This window comes from Plectropomus leopardus, chromosome 10, assembly GCF_008729295.1.
Source record: "Plectropomus leopardus isolate mb chromosome 10, YSFRI_Pleo_2.0, whole genome shotgun sequence".
Taxonomy (NCBI): domain Eukaryota; kingdom Metazoa; phylum Chordata; class Actinopteri; order Perciformes; family Serranidae; genus Plectropomus; species Plectropomus leopardus.
In genome coordinates this window covers 32,851,197-32,872,190 of record NC_056472.1, presented here as the reverse complement: position 1 = coordinate 32,872,190, position 20,994 = coordinate 32,851,197, and the positions used below count along the sequence as shown (strand labels likewise).

The 20,994-nt window shown below is 39.2% G+C and overlaps 1 protein-coding gene across 1 annotated transcript in view; it reads left to right on the top strand.

Annotated features, from left to right (window-relative positions):
• The window catches only part of dgkh (diacylglycerol kinase, eta), a 78,733-nt gene that overhangs the window by 30,170 nt on the left and 27,569 nt on the right, over nt 1-20,994 (top strand). Inside the window, 5 exon segments of the mRNA XM_042494573.1 lie at nt 6,351-6,455; nt 11,188-11,320; nt 17,368-17,474; nt 18,799-18,924; nt 20,678-20,780. Coding sequence (XP_042350507.1) covers nt 6,351-6,455; nt 11,188-11,320; nt 17,368-17,474; nt 18,799-18,924; nt 20,678-20,780 — 574 coding nt within the window.

Sequence of the window (20,994 nt, the reverse complement as noted above, 5' to 3'; positions counted from 1 at the left end):
ACACAGCATGGACAGTTATGTAACTGCTATAAATTTTTTCACCTTCTCCAAAATGGATTTATGTAGTTATTTAAAACCTGGATCAGCATCCTTTCCCCTGTGCAGCATTTAGACACCGTTCGCCTTTTAACCTGAGCCAATTGGTGCAAATTCATGCAACTTCTTCAAAGAACATGGGGAAAAGGCAATGAGCAACTCAGTAAAAATGTTCCATAAACTGCAACAAATTAGATTTTGAAAATTATTTTTAAAAAGGTTGTGAAAAACTATATTTACAGCTTATCATAATTACGTATTTAAAATTATTTTACAGAATTATTATATTTTAAGTAATTTTCCTTCTTTTATTTTATTTATCTATTTATTTATTCATATATTTTTTTTTTTTTTATTTTTATTTACTTATATCCAGGTAATGATCTTGCATTGTCTTCTTCCAATGTTTCTGATTAAAAAAAAAAAGAAAAGACAATGAGCAACTTGGCATAAAATGTCAATTAAAATATGATATTAAGTTTCTTTTAGAGATGAACAAATGATTTTAAAAAATATCAGAAAAACAATATTTATTATTAGTGTAATTCTTTAACAGAAAAAACATTATGATTATTAAATGTATTCTTCTGTTTTATCTTTATTTATTTTTTTATCAGGCAATTATCTGTTTTGCTCTGTTACTTTTCTCTCTCTTTTGTGCTGATTTTAGGAATTTTTCCTGCTAATTTTTGTGTATTATATTTCTCGTTGAGAGTTGCTCATTGCCTTCAGTCCTCGTTTTCAAAAGAAATCAAGGCAATTTTCTCTGGTGTCAAAGGGTTAATAATGACGGACAATGAAGATATACACATTCTTATTAATTTGCTGATAATATAGGGTAAAAAAAAAAACAACAACTCTGCATATGAGTGTGTGCATACGTGCATTATTCATGACTGGGTTTACATTGACACATATAGACGGGAAAGTGTTGGTGTGTGTTGGCGTTAAACGTATGTGATCCATCCAGCGCTCACATCTTGTTGCATTGTGTGTGTGTTGTGAAGGAGCGTGTGTGAATATTCGATGAGGCAGTGTCGCCGCAGCGCTGCGAGGAAGCACCTTGAGGTCCACGTGAGAGGAGCGCTCAGCCCAACCCAAACCCTAAACTCATTACAGACTCCGCAGGGACGCACCGCCTCTCACTGACTCACTCACGCTTATTGGATTGGCTCGCTTATTACTGTCCACTTTAAATCCATGAAATGAATCTCAAGGAAATTCAGATGGGCTCCGAATCGTGCATCAGCGCTCAGATTTTGTTGTGTAGTCGATGATGTCAACAGTTAAAAGCTGCAGCCGGAAACTGAGTGTGTGTGTGTGTGTGTGTGTGTGTGTGTGTGTGTGTGTGTGTGTGTGTGTGTGTGTGTGTGTGTGTGTGTGTGTGTGTGTTGTGAGCAGCTGTGTTCCACCCCCTCTTGTTGTTGTGCTGCAGGTCCCAGTGGGTGCAGGATTCTTGCACTGTTGTGTAGTCGATGTCAACACTTAGAGGGTGCAGCCGTAGACTGAGTGTGTGTGTATATGTGTGTGTGTGTGTGTGTGTGTGTGTGTGTGTGTGTGTGTGTGTGTAAACAGTACCGGGTGTCCCTCATTATCAGTTAATCTTTGGTGGTTGCCTCTCGACCAAAAATAACAACTAATGAGGCTCATAATTACATGTTTTTGTCATTTTGGAGATGCAGATCGAGGAGTCATTTCTTGCTGTCACTTGTTATCACACACACACACACACATGAACGCACACACATACACACACACACACACTCGTCTGACATATTAAGCTCTGAAGGTCAGTCATCAAGAGAGGTTTTCCACACTTGAGGGATGCCTAGAGCCATTTTTGGAAACAGCCGTTCCTGTTTCCCCTGGCAACCAATCTTATCACTACTTGGTTAAGACACACACATGCAGAGACACACACACGGACAGGGCACACCAGCACGGAGACACCATGATCTATGTCCAAAGGGATCAATTTGCCCGTGCACAAATGGACACACACACACACACACACACACACATTAATCCTCGGAGCTCCTGGTAGAAAACTGTATTCTGATTAACGGCTGAGAAAACGTACAATTCTCCGAAGAGACGGTGAGCGAGAGAGAGGCAGAACAATAGATTTGCTTGTTTGACATTTACTACACACACACACACACACACACACACACACACACTCTCACACACACACACACACTCATACACAGGAAACTTTCTCACACACCTGCAGTCGTTTGGGAGTTGTTGTCTCGACTCGCTCAAAAAATAGGAAGAAGAACGCTTATGTGATTAGCTTTAACCCTTTGAAACCTGAGCTAACTGGTTTGATTTAGTTTAAAAACACGGGAAGAGGGCAAAAACAACAACAAGAAAAAGACCTTAAAAGGTCCTGAAAATAAAAAAGTACACATGCATTTCTTTTATATATTTATTTATTCTTTTTTTCCTGTACCATAATTTTAAATGTAAATAATAAACAGTTTTTTTGGACATTCTTCTCTATTTTTTAAAATTATTTTCTTATAATCTTCCCCTATTTTTAAAAAAAATATTTAGGCAGTTTTCTTTTTACCTTTTTTATTAATCATTTTGTGTGCAATTTCTGGGTTGTTTCTTGTCAAGTTGCCCATTGTCTTTTATTCCAATTTTTTTTTTTTTTTTTGTTTGCTCAGCTTTCAGGGTAAGGGCGAATCTTGAAACTGCTGATTGAGATCTTTTGTGTGTGACGTTTTCAAAGATGTGGATGTAAACTTTTAGTGCAGCTTCATTGGTGTGCGGAGAAATACGACCCCATGGCGTTAATTTTAGTTTAACAAGACATCGCTGCGTTTTCTATAGCGCCACAAAAATGTTGTGTTTTTTAAAGCAAGACATCAGCGGCATTTCCAGCCGTGACTGTGTCACCAAAAGCAAGTTTTAAGTCCAAACACGATCTTTTCGTAACCATAACCAAGTGTTTTGTGCAACAACCAAACCGTATGTCATCCACAGGGTTGTTAAAATGTTAAGAAATCTAAGCTACAAATGAACATACAAATGTTGTGTATTTGAGGTTTTCAGAAACGTTCGATGCCAACATTTATTCTGCTGAATGGAGACACGGTCGGGACACGATGTTCAGGCATGACAAGATATTGATTAGAGATCTCCGGACAGATTGCTTACAAGAGTTATTGAGGTTATTGATCAGGGAGCTGGTTGTCAGGCGCGTGTTTCAGGGACAACATGTTGTCTGCACAGACAGTACAAGAAAAATATTTCAACTAAAGTATCAAAATAGTAAATAATATTAATACAAGTGGCATTTTTAAAAGGGGAAAAAATAAGTAAACAGTAATACGTTCAGGGTCTTTTTTAAATGTAGTTAAACAGCGAGCAAACATTGTAGATTTTTTTTCTGATTGTTGTCTTTATATTCTTTTTTTGGGCTTAAATTAACCCCATCAAACCTGAGTAAATTTATTTGATTTCTTTAACAAAAATATTGGAAGAAGGCAATAAGCAACTCAACTGAAAATTACCTGGAAATAAGTAGAACTTACATTTTTTTCTGTAGCTTAATTAAAAAATATAATTATGCTAACTATAAACAGTTTTCTGGACATTTTCCCTTTTTTTGTTCCTTTTAAACTCATTTTCGGGGCATTTTCTTGTCCGTTCTAATTTCTTGCAAATATTTTTTGCAAAGTCACATCATTTTTCCCCCCTTTTTTAAAGAAATCAAAGCTCCTTGAGGGAATTTTCTTTAAATTTCGTATAAATGTTCAGTCGGGTAAGGATGCACAAATTAGACTTTGCTGGTCATAGATTGAAGGTCAAGGTCACTGAATTTGCATTTGTCTTGTTTTTTTGAAGGTTATGTTTCATTTTAATGTTATTGTCACAATGAATGTGAATGGAAAGTAAATTCTCAAAATGCTATTGTGTGTCGTCAACTTTGACATACGAATTTTCGGCAAATGCAGACCGTCTTTGCAGTGTTGGAGAAAGTTGTTGCATTAACTGTGTCACAATTTTATATAATCCTGCTTAGATCCAAACGTTCACAAAGCTGTGACTTCTATTTTAATAAGAAAGATATGCGTTTTGTAGTTCAGATGCAATATTTTAATCTTTATAAAATCATCTGCTGTCCTTGAAAATGTCGATACGTCGTGTCGGCGTCCTCTGCGGGCAACGCATGGCTGTAAACCAGATGGTCAGTCTGCAACAGTTGCCTTCATGCAGAAAGAAAAGCAGTTTTACAGCAGATTTATCTTAAATACCCCAACATGCACACACACACACACACACACACTCGTGCACATCACACACACACACGGCGTGCACCTGCTGCTCTCCGCACGCTGAAACAGCCTCGGGGGCTGCTGGTCTAACAGAACAGAGACGGAGTCGGACGTGCAGGAGAGTCCCTCTGAGGAGCCGGTTTACTTTGTCACAGAATCATTCATGGAAGTGAAGACGTTTCCTTCACTGTTTTCACGCTTTCACTCCATTTTTTTTGCACTGATGGATGTGTTCAGTCTGCAGGATGTGTGGGTCACAGTTAAAACCCCCGTAAAGCCAGGACGGGTGTAATTCAAGATCTGCAGCGGCTGAATGTTTGTATAAATTCAAATTACGTGAATAGATGGCATAAAAAAATCGGTGAGCACTTTGTTGGAGAATGAGGAGCACGACAAACTGTTTCCATCACGGCGGGTTTCCATCACAGATTAGCACAAAATTTAAGCGATATTTCTTAAATGTTGATAAAATTGTAGCACGGCGATGGATTTTCAGAATATTAGCAGGTTTATTTCTATTGCAGCCACCGTGTTAGTCGTCAGCTGTAGGCGTGTTACGTGAGCGATAACGGAAAGGTAAACCACGTATGAGGGATTTCTGGGAGCTGATAGTCCACGATTTCACAGAGGAATTGTAGATTCAAAACCTCCAGATGATTCGCTCAACTTTTGAAGAGTTACGAGATGCAATAACAGCTGCCTCTGCGTCATGCCTGCATGTTTTTGTGGATGTCATGTGACTCTTTTGGGAACATCATCTGACCCTTAAAAGCGAAAAAAGTGTTTCCATTGCAGTTTTGTGAAAATGCCTCTTCGAATCGTCTGAAATACCACCTTATGTAAGCGTAACAACTTATTGGCGATAAATTGGAGTTTTTCGAAATTTCCATTGGTCATATTTTATATTTGCATGTAGTACATTGAAAATAATTCTTTTTTTTGTGGGGTTTGTTTTTCATCTAAAAACATAGTGGCATTGTGACAAAAAAACTGGCATTTAAAAGCTTAAAATTCAGAAAATTAATGAATATTTGATATTTATGATTAGGACTGATGCTGAGTTAAAAGATGGACTCAATGAAAGTAGAAAATCATATTAATGTATGTATATATATATAGATTTTTTTTATAGCGCATGTTGTGAGCAGAGCGGTATGGATGTGTGTAATATTAAAGCGGGCTCTAAGGGGTTAAAAGAGGACGTGGAAGTGTTTGTTAACTTGCTGAAGAGCTGCAATTAATCATAAATAGAATTTCATCAACGTAACTGCAGCGACATGAATATTGATTAGTGAGATGTTGCTGTGCATGCATGTGCCTGCATGTTTGTGTGTGTGTGCGAATGCACGCGTGTGTTTGCGCGTGTGTGTGCATGCATGTGTGTGTGTGTGTGTGTGTGTGTGTGTGTGTGTGTGTGTGTGTGTGTGTGTGTGCACGTGCCTCACTTGTCTCTCGATAAGGTGGATGAGTAAACAAAGGACAGTTAGAAAGAGGTGGAGGGAAAGAAGAGATGAGGGAGCATAAATAAGTGATGGGCTGTTGAAAGGGTGCTGTATGTCTGTAGGGTTATCTACAGGGAGACTGTCCTTAAACACACACACACACACACACACACACACACAGAGGGAGGACAGGAGAGGGGGAGGCAGAGGGGGGAGAGAAGCTCTTAGCCTTTACTGAGGCGCTTCGCCTGTCAGCACATATCTGCCTCAAAGCAACATGAAGAGCTGAGAGCGAGAGAGGGGAAATGCTGCTGGAGCGAAGGAAAAGACTAACTCAAGAAGGTGTTAGAGGACGAGTGAGCCGGAGTCAATGAGAAAGAGAGGGAGAGACGGAGAGACGGAGAGAGGGAGGGGGCTCCTCATCCTGTCTCTCCCTTAAAGACGAAGCCGGTGTCTCTCTCTCCTCTCAGTGGCACCGCAGGCTGAGCAGGAGCGCTGCTGAAATTCATCTCTCGCTGTCTTTTTTATTTTTTATTTTTGAGCTTCTCCCTCACCGCATCCCTCGCTTCTCTCCCTCCTCCAGGTGATCACTCCGTTCCGTAGGCTCATCCTCTGCGCCGAGAACAGGAAAGAGATGGAGGACTGGATCAGCTCGCTCAAGTCCGTCCAGTCCAGAGAGCATTACGAGGTAAGGGGACCTTTTTTTTCCCAAAATCAGCAGATGTGTGAGAGTTTGTGTTTGGCAGCGAGGAGAGAGAGAAGGAGAGAAGGAGAGAAGGAGAGAAGGAGAGAGGGAGAGAGGGAGGTGCAGGAACAAAAGATCTGGGTTTAGGCGAATCCTCTTTTGGAGATTTTGACTGTGGTTTTGTCATTATGATAAAGGATGTGTCTGAAAGTCATCCTGTTAATGTTGGGTACAAAGAGAGAGCGAGTATGCAGAGCTCAGATGGGTGTTTAACCCCTTGAAACCTGGAGCAACATCACTTTTAATGTGCTGCTTTCAGACGCCTTTCACAGGTATTTAAACCTTTGAGCAAATCTGTGCGTTTTTTTTTTCAAAAGCACGTAAAAAGGCTATGAGAAATTGCAAGAAATTAGTAGATTTAGCAAAAGTATTTGTAAAAAGCTTGGGAAAAATGTTTAGAGAAAACAGAAAAGATGGGGAAAAATCTTGGGGGGAAAGAAAAGCTCGGGAAAATGTAGAGGAAAAAATAACTATGGAAAAAAGAACAAAGATAGGGAAAACCTTTATTTCAAATGAAACTTATTACATTTTTAAAATTTTAAAGAATTTATATGACTTTTAAGCACTTTGTTTGAGTCATTAAAAAACTTAAATAAAAAAGTGTATTTTCTTTATTAGTATTATAATTACTGGGGTTTTTTTGACAAATTTCAGGTAATTTTCTTGCATTTTTTACAAATTTGTCTCTAATTTTTGGGTCATTTCTTTAGTTTCTCATTGCCTTCTTCCCGTGTTTTTGAAAGAAATCAAGCCAGTGTGCTCGGGTTTCAAAGGGTTAACAAGCTGCGTGAGAACACTGAAGGCAACTGGGGATTTAAAAAGTTGTTTATGCAGAAGCGACACACCGACTCCGAGCCCCAAAGCACCAGCGAACATGGACAGGCACGCATGGATGCACGTGCACGGTCACAGGTGTGCAGCTCTACAGTCACAGATACAGTAACACACACACACACACACACACACACACACATACACACATTATAATCAGGATCAAAGCTGTGTGTTGTTTACCTGTAAACTCGCATAAAATCTGATTCTGCGTTTCTGTCTCCTCTTTATGACTTAAACAGGAGTGATTGTGTGATTTTGATGCACGTCTTTGTTATTCGGGACATTATTTCTGCAGGAATCTAGAAAACAGGCGACTTGTGCGCTGTTGTTTTGATTTGAATCCCTCAAACGGACTGATAATATTCCAGCGTCAGCGAAAAGATGCGGGAGGAATGTGAATCTGGGCTGTGTGTTGACAGCGAGGGGAGAAGGGGAGCGCAGGAAGACGGCAGTACTGCATCTTAATGGCTTTTATTTGGGAGGGAAATCTTATATAAGACCCCATCCCTCACCCCCTTTACTGCACTGCAATGCAGCAGCACCCCCAGAGCTCACACACTACCGGGTAAACACGTGTGCACACACACGCGCACAGAAGAAGTCAATGCATCAGCCTTTAATGACTGTGTTGTGAGATTCTTGAGCGTCCCAGTTTATAGGCACCTGTTACAATCTGACTTATGAAACACAAACCGGGTGCAGGGCTGCGCCAGCTGCTGCAGACGCAACGCCCACACTGGTACAGCGCTCCACATCAGCCTGAGCAACACCGTGGGCTCGGTCTATACGCTGATGTGTAAGGAAGCATCTGATTTTCCTCACCAGCGACCTCGTTACAGAAAAACATCCTCACTGCCTGTCCTGTCTGAACTTTAGTCTCAAAGTTTGGAAATTCCTTTCTTGCTTTTGTAGAGTTGTTTTGTAAAGTTGTGTCCTGTGAAGTGTTGCAGCGACATACCGGTTTTAAGGTATGATATGAAAGTTGGTGCTTGTCATACCATATATATGTGCTTATCGCTGATATTTGTAGAAAATACAACTTAATTTATTATTTTAGCTATTTTCAAAGGGGAGTGTTCATGCACACTCCCATTTTTAAAAAAGAGTTCAAGTTTTAACTGCAGTAATAAGACGTTTTTTTCAACCAAACTTCAGTTTTCATTGCTTTAAGGGTCGCCTGGACTGATGATAATAATTCTGTAATACCGTGAAGCCCGGATATTTTCTGAGACAGTTATTGCACCGTGTCTTTTCTCAGGCCTCCTGTCTTATCTTAACTTTAAAGGATCCGTGTGCAGGAGTTTGAGGATATATTGGCAGAAATGAATATAAGGTCAGGACCACGCTGCCTGTGTGAGCTGTGCTGGTGAAGCGTCTCAGCTGCTTGTCCGTCGCAGCAAAACATAGAGAGAAACAGTATCTCGCCGATTTTTTTTCCGTGTGCCGCGTTCTGATTGCGGTGTGTGGTTGTCAACAGAAACAGACAGTGAAAACTGAATAAGTGTTTTAATAATTATATTGACTCTATACCAACTTTTATTACGGTTTCAATGTCTTTATCTGTCACAGACATGAGGAAATACAAATATATCTGTTTTACTACAAATTTCGTGCTTCCATTTCAAAATAAAAGTCCTAACAACATCTCTGTTGACAGAATCCCATCAGTTGTTGACACAAGGTATTTTATTGTGAAAGAACCAAGTCATTGACAATGCAGGAACTTGCACATCTTCATAAATGAGTCGAATATGTGTCTATGAATGTGGAAATACAGAACTCATAGCCGCAGGCAGCTCTGCAGGAGCGCTGCAGCAACAACGCTGCCAGTGTGGACACAGCGAGCGTGCAACACGCTGCAGGTCAGCGAGGTAGCTGTCACGTGCTGCTCACACGCGTGTTCCAGGTGGAACATTATAGCTACGGCAGTAAAACAATTAATTTTTCAAATCGCAATTTATCACTGAATTTCAGTCATCAGTAGTGATTGATTGAGAATTAAAAGACAGCATTGTCACTTTCAGGCAGTCGAGTTTAGCGTTCAGCTGCTTTACGTGTGAAACTATTTTTCTCTGTGACGGTAACACATGACTGATCCCAACATGCCGACATGAAGACGTCGCTTATAAAGAGCCGAGTCCTCCACCATGTGGATGGGTGTGCAGTCAGTCTGCACACGTGCAGCAGCGCTGTAGTTAACGTCTCTGCTTTAGCTTCGTCCTCACGCCTGTGGACATTCACTCTCCACAATAAAGCTTTGGTGATGTGGCTGCTCGCTGACATCAGTCTGATTGGCTGCACCTGTGTGCTCAGCTCGCAGGTGGGAGCGTTTTCAAAACTTTTTAGGGACCCTAATATGCAGAAAGATTCAAATACTATAGGCCAAAATGACACGTTTGTACTGCATGCAAAACATGTGACCCAAACTGCATGGCACTGGCATAAAGTGGGTGTTTCTGTAAAGGGGAGACTCGTGAGAACCCACAGACTGGCCATGCTGTCTTTCTTTGCCAAAATTTAGCCGAAATTTTGAGAATTGCTTAACCCTTTTCTTAAGAGGTGCGCGTGACATGGTTGGTAGAGCTGGACTCCTCAGGTCTTAGTTTGATATCAGTATAATCACTTGCTTTAAAACTCAGCCCGGTGCCGATAAGCAAATGAGCACAGAGAAATATTATCGTCAGGAGAAGCTGAAACAAAATGAATGAATGGACTGAATGTGAAAAGGTGTTGATTTGTGTCTGCTGCTGGAAACTGTTGGATAAATGTTTTTTATTCTTATTTTTCAGGTTAAATAATTATACTGTTTGCATTTATAATGACAACAATCAGAAACAGTAAAATGCATTCATGTGTAATGAAACATGCAGTAGATATGACGTGGTCAGACCCAAACAGAATCTGCAGATTTATTTATTTTATTTTATTGTTTTTCTCAGCCGTGATCCCGAATCAAAAATCTGTGAACAGGGTACATTCGGTCTTGAAAAAAATGGAAAAAAAGTATACATGCAATTTGCAAATAGCAAAGTTTGGAAAATTAAATATACCCTGAAAGTTTTGGAGAAATCATGGAATTACGTTTCACAAAGCTGTATGATAACACATGGTGTATTCAAGCACCATCAGGAATTTAAAAATCCAATCATAGTTTCTGTTTATGTGGTGTCTAATTGTGATAAATGGTGTATTTTTTGTGATATTTAAAGAAAAAATAAAAGAAATTTAAAGAAAAAAAAATCAACATCTATAAAAATTGTAGGCCTGCAGGTTTGGAGGGAATGTTTTCATGAAAAAAAAAACACCACATCTTTTGAAAGAAATTAAAATTGTCAATTTGTTTTCTTTAAATATCGCAAAATATAGAGAAAAATAAGGCCAATTTTTTAAATAAAAAACATGCCTTTCAGTCTCCACTCGTTTTCTTTAAAAATCCCCCCAAATTTAAAGAAATTAATTCTTTTAATCCTTTAATTCTTAATTCTTTTATAATCGTTATATTTAAATATTCAATTCTAATCCTGTTCTAAATTGATTTTACATGTATGGTCTTTAAATTTTGCCTCAAAGTCATGGAAAAATCCCAAAAATGCATTGGTGGAAATGTATATGAACCCTTTGTGGAATTCTAAGATTTTTTGACGATATATTTTAATCCACAATAATAATTTAAAAATCTGCAAAAAATCTTGAGAGATGTGGTTGAAATTCTGCAGACGCAGCTTCTGTGTGGGTCTGGTCATGGAGTTTTTCCTTGTCATGATGATGTAGTGGACTGTGCTTGCCTTTCTGTGACTGTCATCCCAGTGCTGCCAACCTGTTTTAACCTCTCCTTTGCCAGACGGCACAGTTTAATGTGGAACATTTCTCAGGGATGCACAACTGGTACGCCTGCTCCCATGCACGGCCCACCTTTTGCAACGTCTGTAAAGACAGCTTGTCTGGGGTCACGTCTCACGGCCTCTCCTGCGAAGGTAGGCAGCAAAAACACACACACACACACACACACACACACACACACAACACATGCTTACTGTCAAACATGTGAAGGCAATTCTTTTTAGACATTTTTTCTTACATAGCAACCTTTTCACACTTGGCCTTTTGAAGATGCTCTCACTCATTTCTGGCTCTTCTGACTCTTGTGTTGCGTTCAGTAGCTTTTCTCAAGCATTTAAACCTTTGAAATATGACAAAAGTTGATGGAAAAAAGGAAACTGGCAACATGGCATTAAATGTTCTGCAAATTGCAAAAAAAAAAAAATGTTTAAGTTGACAAGAAAATGTTCCCAATCTAAAACTTTAGCGACACTGTAAAAAGAAACTCTTATTTAAACCTAACCTGGGTAATTTCTTGTGAAGTTCCTGATTAACATGTTTTTAAAATATATCAAGCCATTTTGCTCTGGTTTCAAAGGGTTAATTAACAGGGACACTAAAGATACATAATGTTATATATAGATTAATAAGAAATTCAGCAGATTTAATGTAGAAGGAATGATTTTAATTTGGTGATAATTTATGTTAAAGCAACCCAACAAACATGGATCAAAACAGCTCTGTGTGTGAATGTGTGCGTGCGTTAGTCATGACTGGCATTGACAAGCGTTATGTTACGTGTCGGTATAAAATGTTTGTGATCCATTCAGCGTTCACATCTTGTTGCATCATGTGAAGGAGCGTGCGTGAATATACGAGGACGCGCCTTGAGGTGAGAGAAGCACTGTAGGGTTGCAGCAGATCATTTGAAGTGCCAGCCTGTGAGTTGGCAGGTCTGTAGGAAGGTATATGTTGTGTAAGGACTCGTGAGTCACTGAAGTGAGAAAACTCTTTGTTCGGATGTCTGTCCAAGTGCAGCAGATTGGATATAGCGGCGCGGTCTTTGAAACGCTGTCGGTGGTGGAGTGAGATGCCCATCAAACTGTAGAGCCAGCAGAGAGAGTGAAAAGAGCTGGTGGTGAACTGCCATTAACGCCAGCACACTCTCCCTCCATATGCTTTCATGTCATACTGTGTGTTAGATAAGCGCTGACTCACGCTATTTGAATTTCTTTTCTTGCATACTTCCATTTACCCAACGGGAAAAAAGCTGTTAACAGATCCTGTGAATGACGCCACGTCTCCTCACCTCCTCTGTGAAAGAACACCAAAGTGTTAAGAGGAACGAGGTTCACACTATATTTTTGCTTTCTTTTTAGCTGCTGCAAAGTGTCAGCAACACGCAGGAGACCTTAATGAGCACCATCTGCATATCTCTTCTCCTAATTTTGCTAATGTTCCCCCGTGAGTGCGTGCACGTGTGCCGGTGCACATAGTCCGTGCATGTGAGCGCGGTTTGGTGCGTGAAGAGCCTCTCTACACAGTGCTCATTATCCTCTACAATGGGACCCTCTCACATCCAGAGCAGAAAGCAAAAGAAAAAAAGACATAGAGAGATGGAGAGTCATTACAGCGGCATCAAACGCTGATCTGAATCAGCTTATTCTGCTACACACACACACACACACACACACACACACACACACACACACACACACTTGAGCCCTGTATTGGCTTCATGAAGATTTCCTCTGACATAAAGCTGGCAGATTTTCAGTACATGGCCAAAATAATTCACAATAATGGCACGACTCTGAAATCTAAAGAAAATTTGAAAGAAAAGAAATAATAATGCCAAGAATCCAATTCATACTATTCATTCTGCCTGTGTCGGAGGTCTGCGCTGTCAGAGATCCACGCTGCCAGCCTGTGTTGGAGATCGGCGCTGTCCGAGATCCACGCTGCTAGCTGCTGTGTCAGAGATCCGTCCTTTTAGAGATTCGTGCTGCCAGCCTCTGTGTCGGAGATCCACGCTGCCAGCGGCTGTGTCAGAGATCTGCGCTCTCGGAGATCCGCGCTGCCAGCTGCCCTTTTGGAGATATGTGCTGTGGAAAATCCATGCTGCTCCATTCAGTTTGTCTCACTGCGCTGCTGTCCGACAATCAGCTGTTTCATCCACAACAATGCTGCTGGTTATCAAATTCTTCAACCAAAATAGATTTTTTTTTTCTTTTAAACTGTATGTAAAATGATATATGGTTGTACTACCTAAAACAAACAACAACAAAAAAAACAGGCAATGAGCAATTTAAGAAGAAATTACCCAAAAAATTTAAAAAGCATATTAAAAAAATAAATAAAATTACAAGAAAAATACTTGAGAAATAGCCAAAAAAAAGACAAGTTAAAGACAAAAACAAGGAAAGTATAGGTAATAATGGCTTCATTGTGTGAGCTCATTTACTCAAGGTGATGAAGTTATTAACCTCATGTTGAGAAAACTTTTTTTTAAAGGACTTTTTTTTTCCTTTTTAAAAACATTTTTAACCTATTTTTTTAATTGCTTTTTTGGGTTTTTTTACTGGTGCAAAATTAAAACAGTGGTGACTTTATGGTCACAAAACAAACAAACAAGTCAAACACACACATACAAGGACAGAAAAGGAAATAAGCTGACGCACAGACCTTGATGGGGTTTATAAAAATTTAAATTAAAAAACAAATAATTACCATTAACATTTTACATTAACTGTCACTTAAATTAACATAATCAAAATTGTTGTATGGATAATCTGTTTGATGTTAAACATTGAAGAGAGAAGAAAAAAATAAAAATTCATAACAATACTACTACTACTAATGATAATAATAATAATAACAATAATAATAAATAAATAGCTGCAGCGACAGTGAGAGGAGGATGTTCAACCGCGAGAAGGAGAAACGGTATCACGGCGGTAGAAAGAGGGAGAGAAGAAGAGAGACAGCGAGCGTCTCTATTAAACGTGGAGAGCAGCCGGCCAAACAGTTTCACGCAATCAGCGCAGCTTAAATTTCCCTTCGATTTCCTGCGCAGGACGCTCGCTGGGGATTGATTCGTGCTACCAAGCCACACACACACACACACACACACACACACACACACACACACACACACACACACACACACACACACACACACACACACACACACACACACAGTGTTTTCCTCCAGTCTGGCTGGTGGATGCTCTGGGTTTTGGCCATTAAGGCAGCAGTATCAAGTCCTCTGAATTCTCTTAATGCTCTGCTAATGCTCCCTAACAGCATTTAGCGGCAGACTAGATTGAAACGTCAATTGTTGCTCCCGGATATGACTCTGACTTTGTATATCTGTAGACCTCCTAATGACACGAGAGTCTGTGTGTGTGTGTGTGTGTGTGTGTGTGTGTGTGTGTGTGTGTGTGTGTGTGTGTGTGTGTGTGTGTGTGTGCGTGCGTGCGTGCGTGCGTGTGTGTGTGTGTGTGTGTGTGAGAGCACGGGTGGGACGGCTGGAAAGCAAAGTTCCTCGGTGCACAGACATTATTCATGAGTCGGCTAAGTGCCTGGTCCTTAATGGAGATAAAGGCGAGTGCGTTCTCCGTGTGCCGGTACATCTTCACAGGAAATATTCACGCTCTATTTACATTTCTCTCTTCTTTCTCATTCAGAACATTAAATACATTAAAGTCACATGTGTGAAAGTGCTTCATATACATGATGAGGCAACCTTGACACGTAGACAGACATTAACCCTTTGAAACCTGGATCCACATCGCCTTTCTTGTAATGCGTTCAAACACCTTTTACCAGCTACCTGTATGGATTGGTTTGATTTCTTTAGAAAACGTGAGGAAAAAGGCAGGGAGCAACTTGGCAAGAAATGTAACACACACACAAAAAAAAATAAATAAAACGAGGGGAGAATTATTATCAAAAAAATAGGGAAAAAATGCCCTGACAACAATATTTACAACTGTAATCAGAATAAGACTTTATTAATCCCAGCGGGGTTTGTTACAGTCGCTCTGATGTCAGCACAGACAATTATAGTAAGAAATAAGCACCAACATCACTATATAAGAATATAGAATATAAAGTAGAAATACAGTAAGAGCAAACGATTGGCTCAATATTTAAATATTCAAGTATTTAAAAAGTGTGTAAACATAAATGTTAAATACCGAAATAGACAATCAGCTCTAATCTGTGAAATTTAATTATAATAAGGGTAATATAAAACTTTAAACTATAATAATTTTATATTTAAAATTATGTTACAGAAAAAAATAAAATAAAATATATGCTTTTTTTTTTATTTTCAGCACTTTTAGGGTTTTTTTTTTTTGTTTTTTGAACTTTTTTTGCATATTTTAAGATAATTTTCTTGTATTTTTTTACTTTATTTATATTTTGCTAAGTTTTGGGCAATGTCTTGTTAAGTTAGTTGCTTGTTACCTCGTACCCATGTTTTTGAAAAAAATTTGACAATTTGCTTTTTTAAAAAAATTTTGTAAGACTGGTTGTATGAGGTTCTTATGCATAGACAATATATGACATATTGTAGACATCAGTTGTTAATTCCTCCAGTTTGGAGAAACAGGAGTTTAGAGTTTGACACTAAGGCTGTGGATGGGCTCACCAACAAAAATGCATTTTAGCCACCTAAAAAAGTCACTAATCAACTAAAAAGAAATCAGTATCAGTTTAAAGCCAGACATTATGAAGAGCAGTGATTTAACATCGCTGAACATGAGCTGCTGGTCTGCTGCTTCCTCTTTACTCTTTCAGTGTTTCAGTGATGCTTTCATGCCTCTAAACTTCTTAAACTTTGATGAATGAGTGGAAGAAAAATATATCATCCATGTGATCGTCTGCTTGGTCCTTATATTCCCGCTCTGCTAATGTGTTGAGGCTGCAGAGGATAATGTTGGAGCTGATTACATGACGCATTGTGCACATGGCAAAGTGAGCAGAAACACATGCATGTTAAAGTGAGCGGCTGCACAGACGTGCGGTTTTAACGGTAATCCAGCAGGTAGCTTTGAACATGGAGCTGGATCAGTCTGCAGGGTTCAGGTCCTGCTTAGCATGTAGGCTTCGTGTTGCTGCTCACACAGATAAACGGATTGAAGCTAAAGTCCTCTGGCTTTGCTTCTATCTGTCAGATATGTGAGTGCAGAGCAGGCTGAGGGAGGTTAGTAATTACAGCCACTGACATCTCATTAGGGCTGATTCATTAGAGGGCTGTACTTCGCAGGGTGTGTCTGTTTCTGGATCATGCATCAGTGTCCCGCTTTAACAGCCTGTGAAGACAAAAAAAACTGAATTAGGCATGCATGATTTTATATTTTGCCAATATACACTATTCCAATATTTTTTAGATTGTTTTGGCTGACTGCCGATTCTGATAATAGTTAATGCCCAAATGTTTTTTCCCCTAATTGCTGAGAATATCAACAACTTCTTACAAAACACGACAAAAAAGGCAATGACACAAGAGATTCTGCAAATTGTAGGAAAGTAGTAGATTTAGAAAATTATTTTAAAAAATATAGAGAAAAAAATCCTTAAAACTACATCTCTAATTATCAGAATATATATTCAAAATTATTTTACAGAATTATTATCATTTTTAAGGCAGTTATTTTCCTTTAGTTTCGTTTCGCTTTCGCTTTGTTTTTGTTGGCTAATTTTAAGGTAATTTCTGTGACTTTTTTTATGAATTTCTTGCTCGTTTCTGAGTCTTTTCCTCTTGAGTTGCTTATTGCTTCTTTACATGTTTTGGAAACAAAAATCAAGCCTGTTTACCCTGGCTTCAAAGGGTTAACCTATTGTTAACCCTTTCATTTCATACTTATCTTCCGATACTCATTACGTGTCTATCATTATGCACCCTACCATAAAAATCAGTGAAATTTAGCATTTTAGGCACAGTTAACTTCTTAAAAAACCTACCTCCTCAGTGTCTGATAATGTCTCTTCATGAAGAAAATATCATTTTGTTTTAGAAGAAATACGACTCGAACCTGTTCATGGCCACTCATTCAAACACAACTAATGTTTATTCTTGTAATGTAGCGCCACATTATGAAGCTCATGAGTGTTAACTGCTGTTAAAGGTGTAAAACATTATCACTCTAATGTGTGTGTGTGTGTGTGTGTCTGTGTCTGTGTTTTTCAGTGTGCAAATTCAAAGCCCACAAACGCTGTGCTGTCAGAGCCACTAACAACTGTAAATGGACGACCCTGGCCTCCATAGGGAAGGATATTATTGAGGATGAAGACGGGGTAAGTGTGTGTGTGTGTGTGTGTGTGTGTGTGAGTGAGTGTGTGTGTGACATTACACACATACACATTATTGCATTAGGTTTTCATACCTTTAGGACAGGGGTGTCAAACATACGGTCGGCAGGCAATAACCGGCCCCTTAAAGTGTCCAGTGTGGACCACTGAAGGCTTTTGCACACTCACTATGAGGCAGGTTTCCATTAACACTCAAACTGTGCAAACTGAAACTGCGAATATCAAATAGGCACAAAGGAAACTAAAGTTTTACGCTCACATGAGGTGATATTTGAGGTCATTCAAAAAAAGCCATATTTTTATTTTTCAGTCTTTCCTAGGTCACATGATGCTGTGTCTGTGTGCTTGTCAGTAGGAACTGGCTCCCTCAGGATGCAGCAGGAGCTACAAGAGCTGTTATTGCATCACATAACTCTGAGAAAGTTGAGTGGATCATTCGGAAGTTTTGAATCCACGATTCCTCTGTGAAATCGTGGACTATCAGCTCCCAGAAATCCCTCATGCGTGGCCGCTCTCACGTATAAGGGGCTCGCCTTTCCATTATCGCTCGCATAAAACGCAGACAAGCACGTAACCATAGCATCATGTGACTTATAAAAGCCAAAAAAAGTGTTGCAGTTTTGCAAAATATGGCCGTTTTTAATCACCCAAAATATGCCCAGTGACTACTAGACTGACTGAATGTGAGAAAACTGAGATATTATTGTTGAAATTGCACTTTTTTTTCCCTAAGATATCTCTGTTTGTAAATGGATAAATATTTTCAGAATGTACTTCTTTACTTAAAATGATAAAATGATTTTAATTGCCATTTAAAGGTTCTTACGTTATGGTTTCACTGGTCTGGTAAAACTTCAGGTTGAGCTGTAAGCGTCCCGTGAACTAAAATGACTTTGGCAGTCCTGCTTCAGGAGCTGCTAAATATTTAAGTACGTCATTAGCCTCGCTTTCTGTTCACAGTTTGTGACCTATGATGGTTAAAAATACGTTCTGGAGGCTTTTAAAAGCAAGACATTTTTATTTTATATATTATGTAATAATGCAGTGCGATAAAAAAAGAGTGAGCTTCGCCACAACTCGTAGATGCTCGTGGATTTGTCAGTGTCAGAAAAAGCAGAGAGATTTGTAGCCAGTGGCAACAGAGCAAAGTGTTTTCCTCAAGAAATGACAGATAAAAGTCGACAGCGTAAAGTGTTTCACATTTTCTGAACTGTGTGTGTGTGTGTGTGTGTGTGTGTGTGTGTGTGTGTGTGTGTGTGTGTGTGTGTGTGTGTGTGTGTGTGTGTGTGTGTGTGTGTTGAACCTACAGATTGCGATGCCTCACCAGTGGTTGGAAGGCAACCTGCCCGTCAGTGCCAAGTGTGCCGTGTGTGATAAGACGTGTGGCAGCGTACTGAGACTGCAGGACTGGCGCTGCCTCTGGTGCAAAGCGATGGTGAGACATCTGTCGCTTAACCCTTCGACATCAGTTTTCTTGTGCTGCCTTCAGACGCCTTTCACAAGCTGTTTTACCCCTTTAAACCCGAGCATTTGTTTTTTTGTTGTTTTTTTTTTTAGACATTTAGACAATGGCAAGAAAATTGACAAAACATGACAATAATTTTCCTTAAAAAATTGTTTTAAAAAAGAGGGGAGGATTAATAATAGAGAATGATCTTTGAAAGGGGAAAATGTCTAGAAAACTATGTAATTAAATTAAATTGAATAATTATCATAATTTTAAATGTAAAATTGTGTTACAGAAAAAGTGTATTAAAGTTTTTTACAGCGCCTTTTAGGTAATTTTATTGTTTGTTTGGGGTTTTTTTGTTTTTGATTTTTTTTTAAATTTTATTTATTTTTCGCTTATATTGAGGTTATTTTTTTGTAGCTTTTTCGTTTTTTTTCTAATGTATTACTACTTTTTGGGCCATGTCTTGTTAAGTTGTCCGTTGCTAATCAAACCAGTTTGCTCAGGTCTTAAAGGGTTGATGCTTCATTTGTTGGACTAAACTCAAACAAATAGTAGTAGTTTCTGAGTCGGGAAGTCGTTTCTCCGACTTCATAGTGTTCATGAGCTTTGAGGACGTAAAGTAGGAACAACATGGAAGCTACAGAGAAGATTGGTTGGATTTTAATGCTCAGAGCATTTAAACAAGAGGTTGAGAGCTGTTTCCAGTTTATTTATATTTTAATATATTATGTTATTTAGTATATATTTTATATATTGTATTTTTATATTTAATCTAGGTCTCTCCACATGGACAGCAGTTAACACTGATACCATGTTATACATGAAAATTGATTTTTAATATATGAATTAATGAAAAAGTTTCTTACCATTTACCAAACATTGACTTTTGCCCGTCATGTTTATGTATTTATGGCATTAAGTCAGCAATTCATGCTAAAAAATAATGTTTTGTCAATGTTAGTACACTCTCCTGCCATGCTTTATGGTTAAAAGTTTACTTCCTTGCTACAGCTCATAGATGCAGACACTAAAATGTGCAACAAATAAAAGTTATTTATAGCTTCTAGGAACACAATATATAATTATTTAGCGTCAATTGTTGACACTGTTTCCATTCTTTCTGCCATTTATGACTTTGGAGGGCCGTTCACATGCTCATAACTGATAAATACGGTAAATACAATATTTCTGAGGAGCACATGAAGGCAGCATCATATCTCAAAATGATTACGTCATTGTTTTCGTTAACTGTTTGCAGCATGTTGTAGCTGCAGCTGTTAATTTTGCGTGCGTGCAACCTGGCTTCTGGCTTTGGCAGAAGGTCATCTGGGTGACCTTTCTTTACCTGCTGCCACGGCGACTCGCACCAGATAAGCAGGACGGATGGTCATGGAGCAACACCAGCAACCTTTCCGTTAGTTTACCTCCTCAGGGTCTGAGGATTATAAACTCACTGCCCTCCATGCTGCTTTCATGTGATGTTGTGACACACCAGTAAGAAAGCAGGAAGGTATATTCTTCTGCTGCAGAGCTGGTGTACACGGCTCTGGTCTGCTGGCAATGGGAAAAGAGTCTCAGGTTTTCCTGCAGAAACATGTCAGTTTTGCTTGAAAAGGGCTATAAAAAGTGCCTTTGTTTCCTTTTGACAAACACTGTTTCAAATCAACATTTCCGGTGGACTTTATGTTACGATCTTGCATAAATGGATCCGTCACACGTGCTGCTGTTCTTCCAGGTGCACACAGCCTGTATGGATCTGTACCCTCGCAAGTGTCCTCTCGGTCAGTGCAAAGTCTCCATCATTCCTCCTACAGCGCTCAACAGCATCGACTCCGACGGTAAGCACCACACACACACACACACACACACACACACACACACACACACACACACACACACAATGCAATCACGCTGACTCACTCAAAGGGTCAGAGGTTGATGCTGGATGGCACCTATGAGCAATCGTTACATTTCAGAGATGGAAAAAAAAGAGATTTCACGCCGTTTAGTGGAAGATGTCTCCTCTCTGAACTCTGACCTTCTGCTCCGTCA